General features: G+C 44.4%; 1 protein-coding gene across 1 annotated transcript; it reads left to right on the top strand.

The window, feature by feature from the left end:
- The first annotated feature begins 350 nt into the window (after nucleotides 1-350).
- CSRP2 (cysteine and glycine rich protein 2) lies at nucleotides 351-18745 on the top strand. Its single transcript, XM_027107081.1, has 6 exons — nucleotides 351-454; nucleotides 10477-10589; nucleotides 13310-13478; nucleotides 16963-17092; nucleotides 17771-17864; nucleotides 18439-18745. The coding sequence occupies exons 2-6, from the start codon at nucleotides 10478-10480 to the stop codon at nucleotides 18513-18515; spliced, it is 582 nt and encodes a 193-aa protein (XP_026962882.1). The 5' UTR covers nucleotides 351-454; nucleotide 10477; the 3' UTR covers nucleotides 18516-18745.
- The last annotated feature ends 803 nt before the right edge of the window (nucleotides 18746-19548 follow it).

The following is a 19548-nucleotide window of genomic DNA, read 5'->3' as shown; positions in this document are numbered from 1 at the left end:
GGCCTCTCTGCAGGGCGAGGAAGCCTCCTTTCCCGACTCCGGTTAACCACTTCTAGAAACTGCGGGCTCCCGTTGCGAGCGAGAGGAGTAAAGTCGGCGGGAGCGGTCCCGCTACGTGGGAAGATGCTGGCCGCGCGGGAAGCAGCAGGAAGAGGCGGGATTCTGCCTTTGTCTCGCTGTCTTTACCCCGGAGCCCGGCCGCGAGCAGCTCCCCTCTCCCGCCCGCCGAGCCGGTCCGGGAATCGGCCAGGCGCGGCGCGGCGCAGCGCGGCGCCGCGAGGCGAGGCGGGGCGGGGCGCGGAGGAGTAGGGGCGGGGCACCTACTGGCCACGCCCACAGGGGCTTGAAAAGGTACCGGCGCTCCCTGCGTCCCGGCTCCCGGACTCCCGCCGCGCTCTCTCCGACTGCTTCTCGCTAGTTCTGCCCGCGGTGCGTGGTCCTGCTTGCGACTCGAGTGAGTAGGGAGGTGCGGGCGTCTCCGCCGACCCCGGGGGTGGGGTTCCCTCAGCCTCCTGGGATGCGGAGGCCGCCCTGCCGGCGCCCCCTCTCATATCCTCCGATGTCCCCATCTTGGTCCCCATTTGGTCCCCCTAGCCATCCTCCTCTCCCCTGCGCCCCAATCTCCACACACCTGCCCCGTTCCCCGTGGCCGCCTCAGCCCTGCTCTCGGATCCCGGGTCCGCTGCGCAGAGAAATAATCGTGCGCGACCTCCATCCCGGTTTCTCTGGGAGAGAGAGGTGGGATCGAGAGTTTCGCGGGGCTGCTAATCCGCCTTTTAGTAGCCTAGGGCCCCCTCCTCCAGTGGCGCGTTCTCTCTTCGCAAAGGGGAGGGCGGGATCCGAGTCTCGGGGTCTCCTGTGCCCCGAGTGTGCTGCACGCCGAGGGCGACCTTCCCAGATGGTTCGGAGCCCTGGGGGTGCTGAGGGGGCTCCCCCAGCCTGTCGAGCCCGAAATCCTTCCCCTGCTGCGGTACAGAGCTCCTGGTATCCCCATTGTTTGGTGGTCTCTGCCCACCGAGCGCTGAACCTTAAATGTTGAAGGCACAGCAGTGAAACGTCATATTGATCACTCCCAGCTTTTTCCGGAACTTTCTACCATTCAGGTACAAACCGGGAAAGCAAGAATGCTTGGTTGTAAATTCTGCAACAGGTCCTGCAAATCACGTCCTCGGTTCCAAAGCTCCACGTAGGCAGTCCCCGGGGGGGGGGGCAGGGTGGGTTTTCTGAGTCGGGAGACACCCACGTCTGGTCTGCCCTGCCCGCCCCCCCACCCAGCCAGGACGTTTGTAGAACGATATTTCTTTAAATGGTTACCCCAAATGTTCAACCTGTTTTATTTGCAGTCTGCAGACCAGACTTTTTCCTTTTCCTTTTCCTTTTATAAATACTTTTTATTTGGGGTAGTTTTTTTTAACTCGGCAGTAAAAATGGTCTCTTTAGTTCTTAACTTTTCTAGTTAACCTGTTTTAAAACTCTACTTATAAAAAATGCCAAGAATTCAAATAGGACAGCCACAGAGTTGGCTATAATTTGACTCAAATTTTCAGGAAAGATGGGCAATGGATTCCTAAAGGGTGAGTTGCACATACGTTAAAAACTGCATACCAAACGAGAACAAATTTTTTTAAGTCTTTTGTGGTCTCCCTCCACAGTCTCCTTGGTCATTGCCCTCTGAAGTTGACTGCCACTTATACTTTACCAATATTTCTCAAGGTTCTTTTTACCCTGGATTCGTTTCCTTTGCTCTTTCAGAGTGAAGTTAGGTAGACACGGGGGGGTCTGTATCCCATGAGTCTTTGAAATTCACAGTGCTTGGCTTGGGTGTCTTAAACACACGGTTGGTCCAGAGCCAATGCTGGTTAATTGAATGAATGAATGAAGGAATGAGTAAGATTGCAATTGTAGAGAACAAAGATTTAATTGGACTCAAGCAATAGAAATATTAGCAGATTTGATCTACAGTTTCTATCATGAGTTTTTTTAATGGATTCCTCCAAATGTATTCACGAATATTGATTGATACTGGTATATGCCAAATACTGGGCTGAAAGCAGTACTCATTGGAGGTCTGTCCTGATGAAATTGCCAACTCACTTGGATTTTGAGGAAACTGTATTTTATACTAAAATAGCAAGAATGTTGGCATAGATTAGAGGGGGCTGTAATAAATGAGCTTTAGAAGCCTGGGTCCAGCCTTGACGCCGCCACTAAACGTGGACATCTGGGCCTCTAATTTTTCTTCTCTGTCAAAAATCAGGTAAATCAGATGAGCGGGGGAGAGCAAGCCCACAGCGGGAGAGGAGGCATAGCATGGTGAGAAGGACAGGACTGACCAGTTGGGCCCAAATTCACATTCCAGCTTCAGCAGCCACTGGTTTGATGACCTTAGGCAAGTTATTTTACTCTCTGGTCTCAGTTACTTCATCTTGTAAAATGGGTGTAATAGCACGTACCTTGCAGGGGTTCTCGGAAGGCATGCTGTTCCTTGTATAAAACCCAGCCCAGTTTGGGAGAGGTTCCTTGTAATTAGACTCTGTTCTGCACTTTGTTGAATATAGGGGGAAACGGCTATCAGTGAAAGCCTCTTCCAGAAGATTGCTGACTCTGAACAGTATTGCCTAGGCCTTGCCTGGAGGCCAGCTTTCTTCCCTTTGCAGATATTCACAGGTTTCCTCAACTGTATCATTTCCTGGGCTGGTATTTGCATGGCATCCCTTGTGTTCTATTGGGTGGGGTTCCCTACACTTGGGGTCTTGATTACCTAGGATGGTAATACCTAACTTTTTTGTGTCATGGAACTTTTTGGCAGTCTGGTGAAGCCTCTGGACCCCTTCTCAAACTTGTTTTTGGTGTATAAAATAAAGTACATGGTACCAAGTTCAGCGATCCCCAGAATTTCAAGGAATCTGTGGACCCCAGGTTAAGAACCCTGACTGACTTACGGGAGTTTTCTCAAACTGGATTGTGGAGGAGCCAGGCACAAATTCTGATTATAAAGATTGTACATTTTAGTGTAAGTCTTAGAGGAAGAAGCAAAAGAAGTATATTGTGAATCCTTTGCAAAGGCTGTCAGGTTCCTTGCTTTTTTGTTTGTACCAACAGTACTACTAATTGTCCTTGACTAATAAGAGGACACATACCATTTAATACATTAGGGCCACATGACTTCCCAGTTAGGTTTCATGGTGGCTTCTCCTCCAGAAGAGGAAAGCGAAGACAGAATCAAATCCGCATACCCCCCACAGCAGGACAGAAAATACCCAATTTAAAAGAACCTGTGCTAGAGCCACATCAGTCACTGCTGTATTTGTGTTGCTAGCAGTGTTTTAGTTTTAGTGAAACATCAGTCAAATAAACTCAGTATAGTCTATTGGAGTTTCTCTGGTATTTTTAAGTTGAATTGGTAATTGTGTTTTGGTTTTACAGTTATGAGCCACTTAATAATCTATACCTCAGCTTTCCCACCCATGCAGCGAGGATAATGCCTACCTCAGCTGTTATGAGGATTAAGTTCATATAAGTAGACTACTTAACATAGGTATAGTAAGCTTTACGTAAGTACTTCTAATTACTGTTATTTATCATGTGGCAGGCATTATTCGAAGGGCTTTACATGTATTGTTCAATCTCAAAACTGCCTTACGATATAAATAAGCAGTATCTCCGTTTTTAAAATGAGAAAACGAACAGATCAGATAACAGCCTAAGATCTTTTGGCAAATAAACAGTAGTCTTGGCATATAAGTCTCAGTCTGACTCCATGTAAAAATCACACAAACATTAAATTGTTTGAATAATTGAATAGCTCGTAGTTTGCACAGATTGTGGCTATCTGGGGCTGGCAGGTGGAGGTCAGAGTGCCCGAGCTGAGAGCGCAGTTGTGTTCTAACGTGTGATTTGACAGCCTCCAAATCTGGGTCAAGGTGTCCTCCGAGTTGAAGACATGAGTGGCAACAGGATACGGAATTACTAATGAATGGTGAGGGTGAGGTACACAAAGGACAGCTTATTAGATAGAAGGGAGGCTTCCCTCAGTAGGAGGATGGACTTCGGTTGGCAGAGAGGAGTGGTAGAGAGTACGTTTTGGTTGAAAGTAGCAGTTTGGGTATGCGATTAGCACATAGAGGACACTTGCTAACTGCTAGGTGGGTGGATGAAGACTGGCCAGAGAGGAAGGTGTTCCTGCGTGTAAGTTGATAGCTCAAGGATTGATCACGCTCAGGTGGTTTGAATGTTCTCGACCCTTCAATCAGATATGGGAGTTTGGGGGACAGCTTGTGGTTCTGGAGTCAGACATGAGTGGTTGAGCCTAGATCTGCATCTTTGGAGGTCAGTGACCTGAGCAAGTCACTTAACCGCTGAACGTTTGGTAACCATTAATCCGGCCCGCTAGCGCTCCTGAAGGAAAAGGAAACCAATATTTGTGGAGCACAGGCTTCTGCCAGGTACTTTACGAATGTTATCTCGTTAACCAACCATCCTACGGCAGAGCGCTCATCCATTTCCAAGTTATAGCTGAAGACGTGGAGGCTCAGATGTTAAGGAACTTGGCCACGATCACAGAGCTGGTAACTGACTTGCAAGCTTACATCTGTCTCATTCTGAGTTCACACTCTTTCTCTTATCCCTGGAATGTCTTAGAGGTGGCGCGTGCACTGCAGTTTCTATGGCAGACATTATTAACCCCAGTGATCTTTAATGTGGAACCTTGACTGGTCTCCAGAATCTTTTCCAACATAGTTCCAGGAATCAATCAGGAATAGTTCCAGGAATCACTATCAACATAGTTCCAGGAATCACTATCAATCAATCAATAAGATGAAACTGTTTTGGCGTCCCTCCATCAACAGACCATACAGACTTCCCAAAGCCCCTTCTACACGCTTCTGTGATTTGGGTTACTTTGCTGTTATTTGTTTACATACTTCTACCACCAAAGTAGAACTCCCTGAGAAACAGGCACCCTTCCTTTACCCTTTTATCCTCAGCTCCCAACCCAGGATATGGCTTATAAGATGTTGAATTAATAGATTTATAGGAGAGCTTCATAAACAGTACAGCATTACAGTGTTTATTAGCTGCCCCTACCCTGGAAGAATTACTTGAGATTCAGAAATGAAGTCAGGAGTTAGCTGGGTGAGGGTGGGAGGGAGGGAGGTAAGTCAGTTTTCCTGATGTAGAGGGATTAGGGACATAATGAAGGAATGGATGGACTGAGATGGGTAGGAGAAGATAAGTATTGATAACAAAGACTGAACATTGCTAAATACTGATGATAAAGGCGGCCAATAACTGAATGCCAACTGTAAGCATTTTCTCATCTCATTTTCTTAACAACTCTGAAAGAAAGGTTCTGCTACCCTTATTTTGCATATGAGGGAAATGAGACTGTGTGGACTCCAAAATCCATCTTCTTAGTTCATCCTGAGGCCGAGCTCTCTTGAAGACCAGCTTGAGGATTTACCTTTGGTAGAAGAAGCCAAATGGAACTTGGAGCCCATCACTAAGACACAGAGAGTCCTACCCTTGGCTCAGTGGTATTCACTCAGATAAGGGAAGTAGACTAAGCAGGTAGTTTGGGTTGCAGAAGAAAACCTTTCTAGAATGGGCATTGAGTGCAGCTTAATTTCCAATTAATTACAGCTCTCAAACTCTGGCCTCTTTAAAAATCATTGTAATTGGGGACAGTTACATATTCTTTAACAAGTGACCCCCTCTGGATGTGGCTCAAGATGAAACTGGTTTATAGTAGATTCTCCTTTTGGGAAGTTATAGCATAATAACAAAGATTCTGTATAATAACAAAGCCCTGCATGTAGTCATAAGATGTCAAATCTTCTGGAAGCATTTAGAATCTGGGTTTATAGACGGATTCACTCGGCATCAGACCAGTTAATTTAAATTACAAGCGGCGGCACACAGGCTCAAAATTCATGGGTTTGAGTCATTCAGATTCTAAAATAAGGCAGCCAGCGCAGCACAGGTGGGGAGAATGATCCCTGTGGTCATTGGTTACCTAGAGAATGACCTAACTTTACCGCAAGGTGACTCAGATTTAGACTCTAGTAATTTTCTTCTTGGGCTAAGTCTTACTGATTCTGGGTGGTGTCTTAGACTGGGGGGAAGCAGCAAAGAGAAACTGCACATAGGTGTTTGGATGTAAACCAAGCTTTTTAATCCAACACAGTGGATAAATCCTAGTGCTGGAGCTCTTTCAGGCAATGAGAACCAAAGAACAAGACAAAAAAACGGAATTGGCCCATGTTTGGCCTCTTTTGCGAGGTGTATGTAACGTGGGGTTTTATTTCTCCTCTTACCATTTTGTAAATTAATGCATAGGATCGGGGAAAGGCATGCAGCCCAGATTGCTCAGTGCAAATCCAGTTTGCTGTGATTAATGTCAGCTGTTGTGGAGTAGTGCAGCCAAGGGCTTGTAGGAAAAATGAAGCTTTGGGTTTTTGTGTGTATGTTTTTTTTTTTTTAATATATGCATAGCAATGCTAGGAGTGACAGAAATGGAAGATGGTCCCATTTCCCTCTGCCAAATTCAGCAGACACGCATAGGGGTTCACCCTAAAAGTGTAAATTTGAACTTCATTTCTTAGTCCCCGCAAGTGGAACTGTTGTTATACTTGCAGTGCATTGTAATGTTCCAGAGAAAGGTTTATGAGTGACTAATCAGATAACTTTTTCCTTTACTGTTTGTTGCTCTGAGCTGTGTTCTATAGATGCTAGTCAGTGGGTTTCCTATAGGAGTACTGATAGCAGGATGGACCGCATGAGATGCCCCTCCCACCCTCAAGCCACCAGTTATTGGATGTCTGCCAAGGCATTTATTTACTGTGTTTTATCTTCACAATATCTCTGTGAGGTAGGGAGAGCTACCTTTCCCTCCTTTTTTGCAGAAAAGAAAATTAAGCCCAACATTGCACAACCACTATAATAGTGAAGTTAACCCAGGTCTGTCTAAATCAGTGTCTTCCTCCATCTCTCCTTTCCTTCCTTCCTTCCCTCCTTCTTTCCTTCCATTACGAAATATTTCAGACATACAAGATAGAGAATAACATAAGGAACACCCAACTATCCACTATCCTGCTTAAAAAATAAAACGTAAACCCATCTGAAGTTTTCTGAGGATGCTCGACTACACCATTAGCCTGGCCCACAGAGAGGGTTATTCAGAAATCCTTAGGAAAGCCTTTAAACTGAGTGGAACTTTTAAAAAGGTAATGACTTGGAAATTTTACTGAGAATCCAAGAATGTGACGGAGAAGTAGGACAGTGCTACCTTTGTCTTTATAAGCATAAGATCAAATTGGGAAGAGTAAAGACAAGTTGAAAAAGGAAGGATTCCTTAAAATAATAGAAATGAAATATTTTGACATATGCCAAGCACTCTGGTTGATGGTGTGGGAGAAGATAGAGCTGTGGTCCCCACCCTCAAAGGAAGGAAGCTCTTAAAAGGTAAGCTGAAAAGGTATTGGATAGGTGTTTCCCGAAAAGATGACCTATTCACATTTGGCTGGCGTGGCAAGTACAGTAAGAATCAGACTTGACTTTACAAGGGGTGAATTCAACCCTGAATTACACAAGGAAAGGGAAGATATTCTTCCTTTTTTAAAAGTCCAAGTTGCTCTATCGTAGAGAGAGAGTAACACAGAGTGATGAGTTAGTTTTTATATATTTTTAAATGTTATTTAGAGACAACCGAGGATAGTGTTTGTCTTGATGGAAAGTCTGGCTCCTTATTGGTGATTGCTCCAAAGTAATTGTGATACGGGTTGGTGGTACGATGACCCTTTCTAACATGATGAGAAATGCCTTGATGATAAAAGTATTTTAAAAGCCAGCTGGGCTGTTGATGGTTGGGATCTGATTTTAAGTCACTGTGACGTCATTACCTGCAAGTCTGGGTTTGGTGTTTGGTTTCCTCAGAAATCATGGGATACTTCCAGCAGATGTCTGTTGTATCTGTGAGCATTCCAGAACACGGGTAGCTTTGGAGCCATGGGGCAAAGTCAATATCATTAACTGCCCTCCAAACTCAAGCCAGTGCAGGCGCTGAAGCCAAGTTTTGTGTCAGGTTCTATAGCCGGGCTCAAGTTTCACTGTGGATTTAAACAATGGAGCACCAGTCTCCAGGGACAGGAATAAGAGATTTATGCAACTACCAAAGAAAAGCTTGCAAATATATTCCATTGTTGCTGGATATCAATCCTATATGGATGCCTTCGCAGGAGCCTGGTAACATTTGTGGACCCTAGAAATGACTCTGTTCCTGTCTGAACAAGGGAAACAGGCTTTTTGCAAGTTGAGGCCAACAACGTAGGGATAACTAGTCGTATCAGTCAGGTCTTTTTGTGTGTCGTTCCTGTTTGTTTCTAGGACCAGGGGCTCTATCTCGCAAGGCTTAAAAAGGGGAATTTATTGGCTCATATAATTGAAGAGCACAGGATACAACAAGGCGCGGCTAAAGACTATCTAAACTAGTCTCTGTTTTCCTTTGTGCTGGCTTCCTTCTTAGGTTCTTTTCTTCCAGACAGCTGCTAACAACTCCACTCCTGCACTGGCACAGTTCTAAACCGAAGGCCGGGTTTAACTTCCACTGAACTGGCTTGGGGTCCTGTGCCCATTCCTAAACCAGTCGCCATGGCAGGAGGGGGAATGCACTCATCTGACTGCAGGGAGGCATCGCATGTCCAGCCCTGGAATTGAGGGTAGAGTCACACCCTCTAAACTAGTGCTTCTCCAACTATCTGTGGTAAAGGACCATTCTTTTTATTTTAATTTCCAAATACACACGGATTATCTGACTGTCCTCTGTCCAACAGGAGGAGCCCACTGATCATGCTCTTGATTGTTGTGGCATAAAATTGTAGAAAACTTTCTAAACGCTTTATCTGAATGTTGTCTCGAACTGGTAGCCAGCACAGTGGACAGTCACCAGGAGACCACATGTTAATAAGTACTTCTCTAAACCACGTGCGCCAAGAAAGAGGTGGTGGCTGCCCTCAAGAAAATCTGGGGGAAGTATTACCAGAAGAGGGGCCAGAGAAGGCTGTGCCCCAGAAGGGTGCCCAGCACAGTGGTTAATTCTGTAAATCTTTCCTGTGTAAAGGCCTCATCTCAGTGTTCAGGGAGTCATTGTGTTCTCGATTGTCAAAACGGTGTAGGTTGGGCAAGTGGGACAGGAATTTTCTCCACCCTCCTTTTTATCTTAAGGACTGAAGATTCTTCAGCCTTTTGCTTAGCAGCTGTCCTTGTCCCTTTTTTTTTTCTAGCCAGACTTGAGTTAGTAAGGACTTCTCAGCCTTCTTAGCTAGCTGTTTACTAGAGAGGCAGCAGCTCATCCAAGGAGACGCAACAGACAAGGGCTGCAAATGGCACTCAGCAAAGGGAAGTCTGGAAATGATAGTGGGGATGAAAGGAATTCTTCTACTGTGTTTTTAGATACCACTCAGGGCAGGTCTAACATAACACGCTGTCTCTGCAGGACAACTTTCTGTACTGGCAAAGGCACTTGAGCACACTGTCCATTCAGAACTAGGCGTTTTAAACTGGGTCCAGGTAGACCAGTTCATTGCGAAGGAGGTTAGAACACGTTGCGCTACTTCACAGCAAGATAGCCAAGGTTTTAAACTTCCAGTTCTACCCCCAGGCCACATTGCTCAGAGGTTATTCGGACACAGTCAACAAACAATTCATTTTGCCAGGAAGGCAACTTGGTAGCCTATTCTGTGTGGACGGACAGGCCCAACAGAGAGGGAAAACCAACTGTCGGCTGGACTTCAGGACACTGGGATTAGTGAAGCACAGAAACTTAAATGATAGCCACCTGGATGGGTGTTCGTTGTGGTTACTCCCAGGCTCCAGCCATGCAGTTGTGCTAGTCAGAGAAGCAAGTGTTTATGCTATAATCTCTCATAACTTGAGCAGAAAATATACAGCTTAATCTTGCTGGGCCGCCCAGCACTTCCCTCCTCCCTAGAAGTGTGTCATAGCTCGTGTATGTTCTATGGTTAAGAATTTGGTGATGTTACAATGAATGAAACATGTAAAAACCTCCACCCAAGTGTAAGTTCTTCAGCTGGGCCTTAAACCAGTTCATTTCGACTGGAGGCTGGGCGTGGGCAGCGTCTGCCTTCCCACTCCCTAAGCTGCTTTCTCAACTCCCGGGGATGCTGGCGGCAGTTTGTTCTGTGCCTGGCGACCTGCACTGTTGTACTAAACGCAGGTCCTTTGTCCTGTAGGAGAAAAAAACCTGTGCACGACAAGCCCGTTTCCTAGTGAGGGCTGTGATTTGGGAGGTGAGACGAGGTTACTTTGGAGGAACGCAGGTCTTTTACAGATGTGGCCAGGGCAGGTTATAAAGAAACCAACGCTGTCTGCTGTCCCCTGGTGTAAAAAGCCCTGCAGGGGGCGTGTGAGACGTCTCGTACGGTAGGGGTCCGTTCTAACGATTCTGTCTTCCTGCAGGATGCCCGTCTGGGGAGGTGGCAACAAGTGCGGGGCCTGTGGGAGGACTGTGTACCACGCAGAGGAGGTGCAGTGCGATGGCCGGAGCTTCCACCGCTGCTGCTTCCTGTGCAGTGAGTCTCCCCCCACCCCCCGCGCTCGCGCGGACACAACTCGTGTGTCAGAAGATTCAGTTCACCGATTTCAGGAAGAAACTGTGGTTTTGTTAACAAGGATGATTTTAGCAGCCCCGTGGTTTCTGCCTGTCTGTCCCCATGGACAGTGCAAGCGCTCAGCCTCACAGCAAGGACAGCAGGGGCGACCCAGACCCTTGGCCTCTGGGTCCCCGTAGCGCTTCGCCTCCACTTGGCACCCCCTGTACTTTATCTGTTGTCACGTCTGTCTCCCCCGCTTCACCGAGACCTCGGGGCTGTTTATAGTCTGGCACCCAGCACAGTTCCTGGCACATCCCAGGGGCTTGGCTCCGATTCCTGAACGAACGGCTCACTCCCCATCCGCCCCAGCTTTCTCATTCTGGCAGCGCTCCTTCTCTTTGAAACCTAACTGGCTGGTTTCTCGCCACACTGTTAGGTGAAATTCACATGTCTAGAAGTTCAAATTCTGTCTTCTCTGGTAGTGAATATTCAGAGTTATTTCTTGTTATTGATGTCCTAAATTTGAGGGAAAGGAACGTAGGATATGAAAATCCCACAGAAGCAGGTGGGGAATTACTGTTGTTTATAGAGAGAGAATTACCGGAGTGGCTGGTACAGACAGGAGGCAGACCACGAACCAGCACGTGGGCGTCTGCTCCAACGATGGTCAGTACCTGATAATGAGAGAAAGGGAACAGGAGAGAAGCCCCCTCTCCCCGGCAGATTCCTTCTCAGGACAACCAAGTCTTCAGTCTTAAAACAGGAGAGTAGCCGCTTCAGGAAGCTCAACATCAATCAGCTTCTGATTCAAATGACAAAATTTTCTTGAACGAAGGATTTGTTACGTGAGGAACCCACCCGTCTGTGCAGCTCTCCGCTATATCTAGAGTACTGTGCAGTGAAAATTACTGTTAGAAACTGCCTATGTTAAAAAGAAGTCTGGTTACACTAAGGAATAATCTTCAGAAAGAGTTTCCCTCACAAATTTTAGTTGTCCTCCTCCTTCTAGGCACCAGCATTTAAGGTGTCTGGACCTTTTTATACAGCAACTGCTTTGCAGACGACCAGAAACAAGACAACAGAGAGTTGCAGTTACGAAGAATACAAATACAACATATGAATGTTTGCTATGTACGCCTCCATAATAGCTAGCATTTCTCAGATTTGGTTTAACCATTTCTTCTCTTAGAAGTTAATTTTTTTTAAAGGAATCCATATTTTTCAGCAGCTTTGTAACCAAGAGGGTATGTGAACAAAGAGGAAATGTAAATACTTGAGAAACTGTTCTCAGTTTCCTCTAGGTTAAGCCAGGATGTCTACACCGTAATCAAGTCAGTGTTTATTAAATGTCAAGGTCTTTACTGGTCATCTTTATTACTCCTTCCTAATATGTGCCTCTGCTGACTAAAGCCTTTTAAGGAAATAATTCAGAGGAGTTTGCAGACCTTAGGAGAATTTTACTGCAGAGAATACAGACGAGGCCTAGGGGGAAAGGGGTGGTTCTCTAGTCAAAATCTCATTACATTTAAACTTGCTCCGGTTAATAAATATGTGTTTAAAACCAGTTTTTCTATTTAATCTGTCTGTTAAGGGTGTTTGTTCTTCAGCAGTGTACGATTTTAGGTTAACTCTAAGCAGATATATTTCAGTACTTGAACCTCAACAGCAAGGTTCAAAGTAGATGATGTCATTTCTGTTCTACCAGAGAAGACTTCAGTCTAAGATAATAAAAACTTCATCATTTAACTCTACTCTGAAGCAGCCAGCTAGTCGCCTTTCCCTGCCCTTCTTTCTGTCCTTCCTCTTTTTGTTTCTCCCTCTCTTTTAAATAAGGGGCGGGGGGAATCCCCTTTTCTACTGCACTAATCTTGGGTTTCCTGCTGCCCGATTGTGCTTCCAGTGAGCTCTCTCACGAGTCTTTTTTTTTCTCAAGCTTAATTGAAGTCTTAGAAAGTGAAATAATGTCTGGATAAAACATGATGACATTTGGCAGTTTTATGAAGTGGGATACGTGGAAATGTGGTAAGAAATCCATCAAGAAAGAATGTGCTCTCCTTTGGGACTGAAGGGAAAACAAATGCAGACTTTAAACCACTTGACGATTTTCAGACATACTTATCACTGCTGGAGAAGCCGGTGGCGAGATGAAAGAAGACTGCTTTTTCCCTTCTGGACTAGTGATGAAGACTAGAATTCTGGATTTAAAACCGTTTTTATCCCTGGGGGTGCTTTTGGGGGAGGAGGGGCTGCAGAGGCAGCTTGCCCAAGGCGCTCCTACCCTTTTGTTCTTTAATACTTCGATGAAGGGGATGAAAAAGATTGAGCGTTGAAGGTTGGGAGCAAGGGTCTTGGGCGCAAAGTGCTAGTTTTGTTCCTTTTGTTCGTGTAATTATAGACATCTTGGAAACTTCTCTCCCTCTTGTCTGGGGGGCAGATCCTACTAAAAAGTTTGAGGCTTCAGGATGTTAAAATTCTAATGTATTTCTGAAATGACCATCGTATCCATGGAGGAACGCAAATCGTCCTCACAGGTAGCGAGCTGTCCAGGTGCTCTCCAGTGGCTTTTGGGAACCAGAGAATAAACTAGGAATGTGAGAGAGCCTGTGCCTTTACCTTTTCTAGGCCCTGTGTCAGCGCCACCACTGTTCTAAGGAAAAAGGCAATCTTTGGCATATTTTTAAAGTCTTTTTCCCCCTCAGTGGTTTGCAGGAAAAATTTAGATAGTACAACAGTGGCAATTCACGATGACGAGATCTACTGCAAATCCTGCTATGGAAAGAAGTACGGGCCGAAAGGCTACGGGTACGGCCAGGGCGCGGGCACACTCAACATGGACCGGGGCGAGAGGCTGGGCATCAAGCCCGAGAGGTGAGTCAAGACCACGTGACCTTCAGGAAGGCATGGTGGCAATTCATGTTGCTTGGTGAACGGGAATCTGGGAGTTTCCAGATTTTTAGCTTGAAAGAATCAAAGACAATGACTCAGATTTTCTAGTATAAACTAATGACCCTTCTTTAAGCTTGAAATAATGGACAGTTTGGGACCTGGCAAAGTTCTTATTGATTATTCCAGTGATTTCCAGTCCCGATTTTTGGCATTATGAGGTGTTATCAAGGAGTTGTGATGTTCTCAAAAGCAAGTGGTTTAAATTTACTTCCGTTTCACAGCACTTCACAGACCAGACGTCATGAAATCAAATGATGGAGAAATGTAGTATCGGAATCATGAGATGCATTTCTCATGTGCAATTAAGCAGTCAATGAAAATTCCTCAGTCAGCCCTTCCATGTAAGACTGTTTCCTCACCAAGAAATTACTTTTCTCTAGCTTACAATTCTTACTTAAAAATGAAAATTATTTCCTGTATTTGATTCTATGAGGTTAGTGTTACTAAATTTTAAAGGTTTCGGTACCAAAGTGCTAAATCTGCCAAACTTCACTTAGTAATTCATGTTGAGACATAATTTCTTCATGTGGAATTTAATTCCTGTTCTTGACTAATTCCCTCATTTGAACTTCACATTTTCCACATCCATTTTATATTGAAGAGGCCAAAACTGTGTAATACTCCAATAAGATGGCCTTTCCTTGGACAAGGCCATTAATTGTGCCCTTATTGTAGACTGGACACCATGCAATAATATATGGTAACTCATGTAATCCTCACAACCCTGTAAGGTAGGGTTTCCTATCTTAATCAAGAACAAAGTGAGACAGTGAGAATTAAGTGATTTGCCTAAAGTCGCACTGCTAGTTAATTGTAGAGCCTGGAACTTAACCCAGTGTAACTCCAAAGCTTATGATCTTAAGCACAGTGCATTATGGTATGCCTGAAATAACGTCTGCTGAACATTTATGTTCATTCTATATAATCCTCACAGTAACTGTGAGTTGAGTTACTTTGTCCCTACCTTATAGATAGGACACTAAGGCTCAGCTCACACAGGTAAGTGGCAGAGCCAGGGTTTGAACTTTTGTCCTTTTGGCCCGCATACTTGTGCGCTGTCCTGCATCGAGGCCCACCTCTCTGTTCTCCTGTTTCTTCCACACTCACTTTCTGAGCTGTGGTGCCTTGCTGGGCATCGGTTGTATGAGGGCTGACGCATTCATTGCTGCATGCCATCACTTGCAGGACCCCAGCTTACCTCTGACTTTGTTAAAGTTCATTGTTCTTGTTCTGCTTTCCCTTTCCAACTTGTTAAAATCTATTCTTGTTTCCCAAGATTTTATTTCAAACACATAAACCTGTACACATTCCCCCCAAACAAAACTCATCCATGACCCCAAAAGTAAGTCAGCAATTGTGGCCATGGGTTAAAGTCACAAAGACCAATGGCCCCTCCTCTTTATCTACTCCTGCTTCTCCATATTCTCCAATAATTAGCCAACCTTCTATGCTGGCCTGTGTTGATCTGTGTCCTTGCCTCTTCCCCTTCTTAGCCTGGCCACATGTTACTCATCCTGCAGGACCAGGTGTAGGGATTTCCTTTTCCAGAAGCCCCTCTTAATGACAACTCTGGGAGTACCTGCAGTCTGGACTGCCCTTATGGCACGTGGTCATTGTGAAAGTTATGGGGACCAAACAGCTTCGGGGGGATCTCTTGAAGAGGCACCACTGAGTGGGCAGAAACATCTTCATTGAGGCAGACCTGCATTTTTTAGTTCAGGCTCACCAATTTACTAATTCTCTAGGCCTTCAGCAAGTTATTTAAATGTAAGCCCCTGTTTCCTCATCTGTCATATGAGGTAGCAATTAACCATGGCTTCTGAGGTTGCTGGAAGGGAGATGGGAGATAATCTATATAAAGTTCTTCTTAATATGATTGGCAGATTTGGAAATTTTTCTTGGAAAACTCCTAACTGCAAGTGTTGGATATCATTGTGAATAGCTTTTAAAGATCACTTTTAAAAGTAAGTACAGGTGTCCCTTGGTTTCCATGGGGGACTGGTTCCAGGACACCCCACGGATATAAAATCTGAGCATGCAAGTGCTATGTAAATAGCTGCTGGCGTGTGGCAAATGCAGGTTTTGCTCTTTGGAACTTTCCAGAATTTTTTTCTCGAATATTTTTGATCCGAGGTTGGGTGAATCTGTGGATGCACAACTTGTGGATAAAGAGGGCTGACTATATATACAGTGGGTTGTGGAGATTTTTAAAAAAATATGCCCATATTAGGGACAATGGAAAATTCGGTCCTGTGAATTAGTACTGGGAATTGGTATTTGTTGCTTAGAATAAAATTTCCAGTGGACACATCAAACATGATTCAAGAAATGCTGTATATTAAACAACTTAGGTAGAAGTGTAGAAAACCATTAAATGACTAAAAAATGGATATAGTGGAGATGAAGATATTAAAGATATATGTAAAGTCTGAATAAACTGTTTTATGAAAAGGCAGTATTCCTAAATTAACACTTTAAATATGTATGTAACCTATTTAATAAAATATAACTAGGATAAAATTGTTTTCCTAGTAGGAAAAATTGACACTTAGCTACCCTTTGCAGAGTGCTAACTCTTGTCACATCTTATCTGCTCAACCTACTTGTAAGGCTTTAGGAAAGCCTTTAAATCTTTTCAGAGCCCAGAATGGTGTTCTACATGGTAGGTACATCTACATACTGAATGGAAAAAAATTACAGGAAGTGAGAGGAAAACAAGGTTTACCTAGTGACCTGTAAATACTGACAAAAACAGTACATTGTACAGAGAAAAAGTAAAGATAAACAGATCACAGAGTAATAGGCAAACTTTCTAAAATATTTTCCCATGAAAAATGTAATTTATTCATACTTTCCCCTAATATATTGGGGAATTAAGTAATCTGTAAAACATACTTAATTTTCCTAGTTACTGCCTAAGTCAGCTGACCTATGTGCAGAACTTAACTGCTTAAGTTACTACTGATTTTTTCTATCTTCTGTGAAGTAAAAAAGCTAGCTGTGATTCCAGTGGTAATATGAATAATAATAATAATGATATGAATGTGGGGTGAAAATATGTGCTATGGTAGGTTTTCATAAAACAGAACATAATTGTTTAGTGGAGAGGTTAGCACTGGGGATTCAATGAATTCTGATGAGTTTAGATTCAGAGGGACAGACATTTAAGTTTGGAGCCTTGTCTGTCTTTTTGTAACAATAATGAGCCCATAAATAGGTTAAAATAACTGGCCAGCCCCTGAGATTTATTTCTTCCTCCTTCTTTCCCCTGTACTGGCCTGTGGAGGCCTCCAGCCAAGGGACAGTATAGCAATTAAGTCCCAGAGTGCCATTGTGCCTGCCTTGTAAGGCTTATAAGGGCCCTTTGGAAAATCTTGCCTAATTCCTTTTCTCCCCTTTCCACAAGTGTTCAACCTCACAGGCCTACGACAAATCCAAACACTTCTAAATTTGCTCAGAAATACGGAGGTGCTGAGAAGTGTTCCAGATGTGGGGATTCTGTGTACGCTGCCGAGAAGATCATTGGAGCTGGAAAGGTAAAGTGCCGTCTTGAGCTAAGAGCCACGGATGACTACTCTCCACTACCTTTCTCCCACAGGCCCCGCTGCAGCCCACTCAGGTGCTCTGCCTTATAAATAAATGCCTGAATTAAACTTTTTCTTAATCGAATTTCCATCTGAATCATTAATTTTTTGAAGTGATGCCGTTATTTGACAAATCACATCTGTGTTTAAAAGAACCTTGTTTTCATAGGGGGCGCTCCTGAAGGTGTTAACTGACAAGGGCAGACTTAACAAACCTGGACTCTGCAGGTTCTTCAGTGTAGTGAAAGGGAAAAAAACCCAAAAAAAGCAGTGACTTAGGGCACCTGATGCTAATTTGGTTTGAAGAAGTTGCTTAACCACTTCACCTCTTTGAGCTGCAGTGTTCTCAACCGTAAAGGAGGCGGTCGTCAAAGGAGCACACAGGGCTTGCGGCGAGGTTTCAGACAGCTCTTAGGGAAACGGCCCTTCCGTGGCACAGCTCCCGGTCCGGTCCGTGTCTTCTGTGGATGAAGTCTGAACTCAGCCCTTTTGCAAGCAACCAAGAATGTAGAGGGTGCAGTTTCAGCCTTCTGGTTGGGGCTGACCCACAGTAGTCAGGACCCTGTTTTGGGTTGATCTTCCTGAGCCACTGTGCCACAGCATCTAAACTTACTCATTCCTCTCTTCCAGCCCTGGCACAAAAACTGCTTCCGATGTGCCAAGTGTGGGAAGAGTCTTGAGTCAACGACTCTGACTGAGAAAGAAGGTGAAATCTATTGTAAAGGTAAAATTAACTTCAGTTATTGGTGTCCATATGGGTATCTCACACTGGCTGTTAGTGAAGGAAATGTCACTAGCAGGGGAAAAAAAAAAAAGGACGAAAAGCACTCTGAAAATGGGGAAAAGCTGGGTATCTGAAAATAAAAGATCTAGAGATGCTTACAGATGACAGAAAAACCACAGAACATTTTTGATGATACAGTAAGTTAAGTTCCTGGTCATTTAAAACTCCCCTACAAATAAAAACAAACAATAGTCTTCTTTCAGCTTAATGTTTTAAGCAAAGCATATGAATATATGAAGGTCACAGACAAATATATAACTTGTCTGGCCCGATTTGCATACTTGTAACTCAGCTGGGACCACGAGCTGAACACTAGGGAACCAGAAGACTCGGACTCACCTTCGCAGCTTTAACGTAGTTACTACATGGCACACTTTACACCTTAAATAAGTTGAACTCTTCTTGGCATAGCCAACAGCTTTTTCAATTTACGGATGTCTGTTGATACATCAGTCTTAAGCAATGCTAGCAAAGCTTAATGGACTTGCACTAACTCTTCCCTTTTCTTTTGTAGGATGCTATGCGAAAAACTTTGGGCCCAAGGGATTTGGCTATGGCCAAGGGGCAGGAGCCCTTGTTCATGCTCAGTAGAGGCGCAAACCCAGAACCCAGATCACACACTGAGAAACTCCACATAATCTAGGCACAGATAATCTAACACTAAACTGCTGTGAAATTCTACCAGTACTTAAGTACTGTATGTTGCCCTGTACTTGGCTAGGCCAGCTGACTAGTAGGAAGAGAGCACTATATCCTTTCGCTTTATTCATCAGCATTTCCAGAACCATTTCTTTTACGTTTTAAATAAAACTTCAGCTTAATTTAGTGTTCAGTGTCTTTCAATTAACCTTTTGGAGGAGTGCTGTGATGTCGGTTAGTGGTAAATCATCTGGGTCCCCACCTTCATTTTTATTGGTTAAAGAGAGTCCACCCCATTAAGCGGTTGACTCACCAGGTTAATGTTTGCATTACAGCTGTTGCAAAAGGTGGCTCTCTCTAAGCTGGCAAGTGTGCCTCCAGAGTGAGGGTTGCTAGGCAACAGGCCCCGCCATTCCGGCTCTTCAGAGCTGGCAATTAATTCAGCAGTGCACAACTCCTGCCTGCCTGCCCCACTCTAGCTCAGTAGTTGCTCTTCTCTTGCTGGGAGCAGTTTCCTAAAGCATGGCTCCTGGACAACCTGCACTAGTCACCTGGGAGTATTACAAACCAGATTCCTAGGCCCCAAAGAAGCAGAATCTCTACGGGTGGAGCCATCGAAGCCTTCCTAACAAGCTTCTCAGAAAGGTACGCTGACCCAGGGTAGGCACACTGTTAAAACACTTAAAAATTCTTTTGATTTATCTCGATCTAAAGATCATTATAAACAGCTACCTACAGACAACTACAGAATCTGAGGCTCAGTGTGACTTTTTAAAGACTCCCCACTCTCATCTGATAGTGAATTACTAATCCTAGAAACTGGGTTGAGGATTTGTGTTTTTCTCACAAATCTCAATTCTGCAAAATTAGCAAATGCTGCATTGTCCTGGCATATTCAGCTGGCTCAGGGAGAAAAGGAATATCAGACTATATAAGGTATATTTTCATTATTTCTCCAGAAACTTTTAGTTCATTACCAGACTCA

The sequence above is a fragment of the Aethalodelphis obliquidens genome, unplaced genomic scaffold (assembly GCF_003676395.1).
Source record: "Aethalodelphis obliquidens isolate GAN/ISIS:26980383/991018 unplaced genomic scaffold, ASM367639v1 scaffold8, whole genome shotgun sequence".
NCBI lineage: Eukaryota > Metazoa > Chordata > Mammalia > Artiodactyla > Delphinidae > Aethalodelphis > Aethalodelphis obliquidens.
The sequence above is the reverse complement of the archived record's forward strand: the minus strand, read 5'-3'. Positions and strand labels throughout refer to the sequence as shown.

Coding starts and splice junctions, on each gene's coding strand:
- CSRP2 (XM_027107081.1), top strand. CDS start 10,478: ATGCCCGTCTGGGGAGGTGGCAACAAGTGCGGGGCCTGTGGGAGGACT. Junction 13,479..16,962: donor CTGGGCATCAAGCCCGAGAG/GTGAGTCAAGAC, acceptor CCTTTCCACAAG/TGTTCAACCTCACAGGCCTA. Junction 17,093..17,770: donor AGATCATTGGAGCTGGAAAG/GTAAAGTGCCGT, acceptor CCTCTCTTCCAG/CCCTGGCACAAAAACTGCTT.